The 9,146-nt window shown below is 50.1% G+C and overlaps 1 protein-coding gene across 1 annotated transcript; it reads right to left on the bottom strand.

The window, feature by feature from the left end:
* Window positions 1–3,182: 3,182 nt before the first annotated feature.
* Window positions 3,183–4,655, bottom strand: LOC106812563 (probable G-protein coupled receptor). Its single transcript, XM_014816463.1, has one exon. It carries the CDS (start codon window positions 4,653–4,655, stop codon window positions 3,183–3,185), a length of 1,473 nt encoding a protein of 490 aa, XP_014671949.1.
* Between the last annotated feature and the right edge of the window lie 4,491 nt (window positions 4,656–9,146).

Raw genomic sequence — 9,146 nt, 5'->3', positions numbered from 1 at the left:
ATTTCAAACCCAAAAGAATAAAAAGAGCAAAACAAAGAGCATGCCGTACGGAGTCCAACTATGCGCCTTCCAAATTACTACGAGCGTCCAAATACTTACGGTACACTGAGGAGCGTCCAGTTTCGGGCGAGCGTCCAAACTCTACGATACAGCGGTAGGAAGTAGAAATGTCTTTCACAGTCAGTGTCAGTTATACGCTACATTAGGAATTACGATATTAAATTAAAAAATGAAACTAAAACAATTTCCCTTAGCAAGATTTGAACCTGTGGAATCTATTCCTTCGCCAACCCTTATAAAGAATACACCTGTGCGATAGCCTTGTATATAGCGTCGTGGACGTCACATATACGGAATTGAACGGTGAAGGCAGAGAGATCGATGACAGGTTCAACGAATTAAAACGTAACAGTAAGAAAACAAGCCCTCTATATAACTACTTCTAAATGGTCTATATACACATACAGCAACACTATAGTTTGTTCATTTTTTTGTTTATTTCTATTTTTTGGAATATTTTCTAAAAATGCCACTAAAATTGGACACAAGCAGAGAAAACGGTGGTTGAAAGCTGCGCACCGGTTAGTGCTGCTATGCAGTGAGAGAATCTATAACTACGGGTAGTCGCGCTTTCCGTGCTTTCCGTGCTTTCCGGTATTGCTGCTGTCTGCTACCGTCGCTGTCAAGCCATCATCGAAATACGTAATACGTAATAATCATCATGAGCTAATAATACATTATGTATTAATTTAATGTATATTATATATGTCCACAGGTAACGTTAACTGTTGTCTTGAACGGTCACATCGTGGATTACGACTGTATCTTCGTGGGTTGTTTGTAAATACTATTGTAATTTCTGGTGTCTATTTAGTGTTGCGTATGATGTCAGCGCCGTTCCCCATGTACATTAGCATAAGGGAAGGATTGTGGCGGGATGCTGCGGTCGACGTCAATATTTTAGATCGGAACTACGCATGCACATCCTCTTCGGGCGTACGTCTGCCCATTTTAAGCGCGTAAGATCGGCCAAAGAAAATTATCTTGGGTATATAGAACCAATTAAAAATATGTGAGCTATGGCCGATGTGAAGTACACCAAAAAAGACGGCGGGCAGTGCAAGCAGTGCGCATCGCAAATCTCCACCTCGTTACTTTTGATTGGGCGGCACTGTCCCATCATGCATCTTGTCCAATTAGCGTCTAAAAGAAATGATATATAGGGTCGATTTTTAACACTCAAAAAGACGGTGCAGCCCAGTATAGGTGGCACGCTCGGCAAATCGCGATAATATAACACTGATAAGATGTCAATCCGGCACCAATAATCACAATTTCGATCCATCTTAACAGATCAGCTGAGCCGGCGTTTTTCATCGGGAAACTACATCACCATTTCCGCCTGTTAATTGCGTGTCTAGGGAGTCAATATGTCTAGGGAGTCAATTGTGTGTCGAGCGACCTAGGGAGACAATATCGCACCTGGCGTTTTATCTGTACGAGGATGATGGTTGAAGCCGTCTGTCTAACTACAGTCGCTAGCTAGGTCCGTTTATATAGGTGTTTTCGTAGCAGGTTTTTTCGTTGTGCCCGTAATTATACATCTGTTCTTTACCTATCTCAGATGTTTTGCAAAAAACGTAAAGCTGTCACATGCGTTTTACGCGTATAAAAACGAATCGTCTGTAATTTGCCTGAACAGAAGAGAACGGATATTATATCTTGCTGTCATTTATTCGTGTGTGTTATGGAGCGAATTTAGTTTTAGTGTTGTCGCTCTTATTTCGTATGGTTATATATAGAGAACCAGTCGCAAGCATTCTCTGGCGTACGTTATTCTGTTCGTTTGGGATAAAAATTGATATCGTCAGCAATCGATGCAAACTAAAATCATGGAAGCGCGACATGCATCCAACGCTTTCAATAATTATTCTACGTGTCCGGTACTCCGGATGTTTGATCGACATTTAGCAAACAAAAAATATGTATTTGATCAGACTTTGAACTAGCAGCTTGTATGGCTCAGTTGACGCGCGTGCGTGCGTGTGCGTGCGTGTACTGTACACGCCGTGGAATAGACAGAAGATAAGTTAAATGAGACAGAAAAGTACGACGAAGGCGAAAGAAACACGACGAGGTAGATCTGGAAAGCGGAATCGATAACACAACGTTGCATATTGTATATAGAGATTTCGCCAGTAACAACAGCATTGCATGTAGTTAACAACATTTGCGTGTATATTTAGCAGAGCAGACTAGAACTATATATATATGTTTACAGTTTTCATTATGGTTAGGCCTAAGTAGTGCAAATCACGACAACACCCACGCGATAACATTGGTCTCCATCGTCTTCCTTCTAGTGCAGACTACAGACGTGTAAAACTATAATGAGGATGTGTACACATATACGCGCGCGCACACGCACACACACGAGCGCACGCACACACACACTGACAGACAGACGGACGCACACCCACACGCACACACGCACCGCCATTTGAACTGACGTAAATCTTCTTAGGCAATTACCTTCATAAGGGGTGGGGTTTGCCGTGATTGGTTTTTCTTAAACCGCACAGCGAACATGTCGTATTGACCAATCGCATGTTTCGAATATCAGCAACGACTAGGCATCTTGTGACATTACGAAGAGATCGATACTCACGTATTGATTTCGCGCAATCAGGTGACGTAACGGCGTTGACACGCAGCTAATTCGGCACGTTCACAAACATAAGTGAAATGTCGAAATCTCCGGCTATAATGAGTGAGATATTCGGTAAAAGCGGAAAAGTCGATGCGACTGTTAGATGTTATTTGTTATCGATGGCGATTGTTAGTTCCGTCAGACATAATCGTTATAGCGTCACGCACGCACGCACGGGCGCGCACACACACACGCACGCACACACATGCGGTCTGTTGACTCCGGCGTGTCGTACGCGCCACAGCACACGCGCACTGACACGATCGCGCACGCAACACACACTTACGCGCTTACGCAACGCACACAGATTCACAGCACACACACCACACATCGTGCCACACACACACACACGACCACTCACACCACACACAAACACACACACACACACATATATATGATATTAGTATATTATATAATAGATATTATTAATCATTATATACACACACACACCCTACAGTCTGTACACACTGAACTACATCCCGACTGCTGCATCGGAGGATTTCTCTTCCGGTTGCTCTGATCTGTCCATGCTAACGAAGCTGGACTGTGCGACCCTGTCAGGGAGGGCGCTGGCAGTCATGATGGCCTGCTGCTGCGCCAGGCTGCTGCCGCCAGCAGCGCCGCCGTCGGGAGAAGCAGCGATGGGAGGTGGCGTCGGAGAGGGCTGCGCGGGGGGATTCGCGAGACTCGTTCGCTCGAGAAACTGAAAGAAGTCCTCTCCGTCGCACGGCAAGAAGTCCTCTACGTCGTCGTCGAGACCTCGCAGACGACGCACGCAGCCCCGCGCGCGCCGCAGCGCCTCCTCGCGGATCTGTCGGTTGAGGAAGCCGTAGAGGACGGCGTTCATCGCGAAGCCGACGTATGTAAGCCACGCTGACAGCGCCTCGGCTAGCTGCTGGTTGGCTAGGTGACCGCTCGACGCCAGTCCGCACAGGTTGACGATAAAGAACGGACCCCAGAAGAGCAGGAAGAACGCAGTCACCAGCGTCAGTGTCTTTGCCGCTTTCCACGGATTTGAACTGATGCCGTAGAGGTTCTTCTGCGCGTTGCGGCGTCGCCACAGCCTCCGCAACAGCGCCAGGCATCGCGTCGCCGCAGTGGCGCCCTCGGGCGGCGTCTCGCCCGGCGGCGGTTCGGCGCTCGCCGGCGTCGCCGACGGCTGCGTCTTGCGCGGTCCGTGGACGTCGCTGTGCGCCGACGCCGAGATGATGCTGATGCGCGGATGCTGCTGTTGCGTCGGCTTGACTCGCGTCGTCGCGCGTTTGGCGACGTGGAAGATGGCGACGTACATCGACACGATGATGCAGGCCGGCGCCGCAAAGCAGACGACGCTTACGGCTATCATGTAAGATCCCGTCTGCGCGTCCCACGCCAGCGAGCAGTGCCCGCGGCACGGTCGGTACTCGTAGCGCCCCCAACCGGCGAGCGGTGGAAGCGCGCAGACGCACGCCGCCGCCCACAGCGCGCCGACGGCGGCCCGCGTCTTCGGCAGCGTCACGTTGGCGGCGTGCGACATCGGGTAGGCGATCGAATAAAACCGCTCGCAGCTGATCAGCGCCAGCGACAGCGCCGACGCGAACGTCAGCAGTGACGTCAGAAACGCATTGGCGTCGCAAAGCGGCGCTGCGAGCAGCCAGCGCGGGGAGCCGTGGTGGAGGATAGAGAGCGGTATGAGCAGCACTCCGGCGAGTATGTCGATGACGAACAAGTTGCCGAGAATGATGTTGGTGAGGGTTGCGCGCAGCTGCGCGGCGGCGAGCACGGTAACGAGAACGCTCAGATTGAGTACGAGAACAGTAACGTTGACGATACTCATGAAGACGACGACGACCACCTGCGCTGGCGATGACGTCTCAACCGAGCACAGCGTGACGTCATCGAGATACGTCGCGTTTTCCACCGACGTCATCGTCGTTTCATTGTCGAGGCGCAGCGGTGGCGCCATCATGCTGAGAAAAACGAAAACAGAAATAGAATTGTCGCGATGCGGTCAGTGAAACGCGGAGAGTAATTAATTATTCACATTAAAGACGACGCCTGAATAATGAAAGACATTCATGAACGAGCCACGTATAAATGTTATATAAAAGCTATTATAAATGGATTATACTGCCTCAAGAGACTCAACCTCTAACCTTAACGAGGAGCGAACCTAAGCCACTATATACGCTAATTATTGAGAGAGGGACTGAATCGGTCGCACACACACACAGTGTTATTTATTGGTTGACAGAGTAGATGTTGACATGTCGCCAGATATCAAGACACGAAGAGGAACCGTGTCCCCTAGATAATTCGTCCAGCTAGATGACATGCGAGAGTTACGGAGAAAAAAATGCGGGTATTCGACCAATGTAGAAAACGTTCGCGGGGTTGGTATAGTACATGAGAGGAAATCCGCGTGGATTCATACTTGGAGAAATAATTTCCCTGTGATAAACAGGCAAATATTTTTGTTTTCGATGGACGTGTTTGATAGTTTTTATCAAGTTTGCAGTTAGCATCATACTCTCCCTCTTTGTCTCTGTCTCTCTCTCTCTCTCTCTCTCTCTCTCTCTCTCTCTCTCTCTCTCTCTCTCTCTATCGGATATATATTTGATAGATTACAAAACCGGTCGGAAACGTATGTATGTCAGACGTCTGAAAACATGGCGTGTCGGTTCGTCGCAATCGCATGCGCACACACCAAAGCATTTCGGCTGCGGTGTATTAAACAGCAATCACGTGCGCGCACAGCTGCTGAGGCGAAAATTTAAGGGACAAACCCAACGAGGAGACGGCTGCATGTTTGTATGTGCGTGTGCGCGTGTGCGCGGTGGTCGCGGTCGTGCGCGTGTGCTGCGTCGTGCGCGTGTCGCGGTGTGGCGTAGGTGCGCGTGATGCGCTAGTCTGCGCTGGTGGTGCTGCGTGTGCGCGTAGTTGCGCGTGTGCGCGTGTGCGCGTGTGCGGTGTGCGCGTGTGGTCGCGTGTGCGTGTGCGTGTGCGTGTGCGTGCTGCGTTTATTGTATGTATGTAGTATGTATGTATGTATTAATGTTATGTATGTTGTATGATTGTATGTATTGTAATGTATGTTATGTTGTATGTCATGTATGTATGTATGTTGTATGTATGTATGTATGCGGGAAGTGCTGTGGTGCGTGTGGTGTATGTGCTGTGCGGCGCCGATGTGTGTGTATATTGGTATGTGTGTGCTCGCCCGTGCAGGCTGTGTGTAATTGGTATGTGGTGCCCGTTTGTGTGTGAATGCAGTGTGTGCGTGCGTGCGCGGTGGTGTGTGATGTGTGTGTGTGTGTTGCGCGCGTGAATGTGTGCAATATTTGACAACGGGAGGTGTACCTCTGCCCGCCGCCGTCCACTGACTTTCAAGAAAATATATTTTTTAAATATCAATGCATGTTGCTTTTTTTTTATTGATTTTTTTGTTTGATGTTCTAACCAGAATGAGATTTTCAAAAAATTATTTAAATTAAGTGACAATTGTACTATTGAAATCACCCCATTTTCTTCTTTTTTGGAAAAATTGATATGTATTTAGGTAAATTTCAGATTTATATGATATATTTAGATACATATTTTTATTTAAAAAAATATTTGATTATATGACTCGAGTCTAAATGATTCAGTATTTTTGTTTACTGTAATACAGTCATCAAGATGAAAGCGAGAAGAGTAAAATGGTTAAACGCATCCTAGTCAGACGCCACTGAACCCGGCTGGAGACGGGCAATAGTATAGTGGTAATATCATTAGTAATATTATTATTTTATTAATGTTGTCGTGTGTTGTGTGTGTGTGTGGTGTGTGTGTGATGTGTGTGTGTGTGTGTATGTGTGTGTGTGTGTGCGTGCGTGCGTGTGTGTGTTGCGTGGTTGCGTGAGTGCGTGCGTGCGTGCGTGCGTGCGTGCGGCGTGCGTTGTCGTGCGTTGCGTGTGTGTCGTGTGTGAGGAGTGTGTGTTGGGTGTGTGTGTGTGACACGCAGCTGTGTGTGTGTGTGTGATGCATTGTACGAGTGTCATTGGGGGCAGGGAGTGAGGAACCCACATGTCAGCATCGCGCCGAATAAAAGACACTACGTAGAAGAGACGCGTGCAACAGATACATGAATGTAAAGACGTACAAAAGGTATGTCGTGTTATTATCTATTAATATTGAAAACCGCCAATTAAATGTAGCGAGCGATTAGAAGTGTGCGCATAAATCTACAATCTAAATGTCGCCCAATTACCATAGAGAGCCAACCGTCACATCCTATATGGCTTAGGTGGTATCAACGCGTACGTGTGTCTTATATATCTATTACTTATAGTGCGTGGTAGCGTTTGCGGTGCGTGTGCACGTACACTGTGCGGTTGCATGCGTGAGTGCGTTGCTGTGGCACGTAATGTGCGTGCATGTGCACGTCAGCGATGCGTGCGTGCTGCGTGCGTCCGTGTGTGTGCAAGATAACTGTGCGTGCGGTGCGTGCGGTTGCGGTGCGGTGGTCTGTCGTGCGTTGCTGTATGTGCACGTTAGACGTGCGTGCGCTGCGTGGTTGTGGCACGTTACACGTGCGTGCGATGCGTGCACGTCGCGTGCGTGTATACCTACACGTGCGTGCATGCGTGCGAGTGTCGCCGACGTAACGTTTTCGTTCATGCGCGGGCGTGCTCGATGTGTGTGCACGTTAAACGTGCGCGCATTGCGTGCGTGCTGTGCGTGTGTTACTACACGTGCGTTCATGCGTGTGCGTGTACAGTACACGTGCGTGCATGCTGTTGGCGTGCGTTGTTGTTGGTGCACGTACAAGTGCGTGCGTGCTGTGCTTGTGCGAATGCGTGCCGCGTGTGTGGCGCGCCGTGTGCAGGTACACGTTACTTGCGTGCGTGCGTGCTTGTGCAGGTGCACGTGGGTTGATGTGGTGCGTTGCGTGCGTCGTGGCTCCGTGCAGCTGTGTGCACGTTTACACGTGCTGTGGTGCGTGCGTTGCGTCGCATCCTGTGTGTGTGATGTACACGTGAGCCGTGCGGTGCGTGCGTGGCGTCCTGTCGTGCGCGCGTGTGCATTGCACGTACATAGTGCGTGCATTGCGTCCGTGTATGTGCACGTACAACGCTGCTAGTTGCGTGCGTGGCGTAGCGATGGTTATGTGTCGCGCGATGTGCAATGGTGCACGTATAGACGTGCTAGCGTGCGTGGCGTGGACGTGCGTGCGTGGCGTGTGTAACGTAACCTACACGTGCGTGCATGCGTGCGTCTGTGTGTGTGACGGCTAGCACGTGATGTGGTGCGTGCCGTGCACAGCGATGTTGTGTGCTGCGTAGTGCCAGTAACGTGCGTGCTGTGCTGCTGGTAAACGTGGCGTGCGTGCGTGGGTACGTCGCGACGAACCAGCACCGTGCTGTGCACGTCACGTGCGCGTGCGTGCATGCGTGCGTTGCGTTGCGCTGTGTAACCTACACGTGCGTGATGCACGTACACGTGCGTGCGTTGGTGTATGCATGTAGGCGCGGTGCAGGTACACATTCGTGCGTGCGTGCTTGTGCAGTACACGTGGGCCCCCGTCCGGAAGAATGTGTTGCATGTGTTTACAGGTACACGTGTAGTGCATGTGTGCGTGCATGCATGTGCACGATAGACGCTGGGCGTGCGTGCTCCGTGCTGTGCGTGCGTGCGTGCGTGCAAGTGTGCACGTACACGTTGCGTAGCATGCATGCGGTGCGTGCGTGGTCAGTACACTGTGCGTGCATGAGTGTGTGCGTGCGATGGGCAAGTACACGTGCGCGTGCGTGCGCTGCGTGCGTTGTACGTTACGATCGTAATATAGTGTTGCCGGCTAATCGCTGAGTTATGTACTATTCACTAACTCGGAGTGAAGCGTATACACGGGGCCTTACTCGGTTTAAGGGTATATCGAAGTTAGCTTAACTCGACGAATGGCCGGAGGTTAAGCTACTCGGTTTAAGGCCCCGTGTAGAACGCTTTAACTCGGTTATATGGTTCGTTCGTGTAGACGAGGCGATTACTTGTGTGATTTTACTATCACATGGCGAGCTCGCGGTAGTGCCTGAGGACTGTGCCTGTAGCCTAATGAGAGTCGAGCAGTTGCATTAGACATGTCGTAAATACAGGCAAGAAGATGAAATATTGAGGCCGCGCAATAAAAGCACGTGTGACGCACAATATCCACTCGGCAATCAGGGAACATCATCGCATACGGCTTTGTAGGCGTGTATATATATATAACAAACACAGGGGCGGGCGCGCGCACGCACGAATTCGCGCCAGTGTATTATGTACACGCACCCGACACACATATGAACGCACGCACGCAAACACGGCACGCCGCACACAACACATCATCACCATATGGCGAAGAAAGAGGGGGGGAAGGGTAATGTGAGCAGAGAGAGAAGGAGGCGAGGGCATGGAGAGGGAGAGCAGAGAGGACGAGAGT

This window comes from Priapulus caudatus, unplaced genomic scaffold (genome assembly GCF_000485595.1).
Source record: "Priapulus caudatus unplaced genomic scaffold, Priapulus_caudatus-5.0.1 Scaffold662, whole genome shotgun sequence".
Lineage (NCBI taxonomy): Eukaryota > Metazoa > Priapulida > Priapulimorpha > Priapulimorphida > Priapulidae > Priapulus > Priapulus caudatus.
Note: the sequence above shows the minus strand (reverse complement) of the source record. Positions and strands in the feature narration are given on the sequence as shown.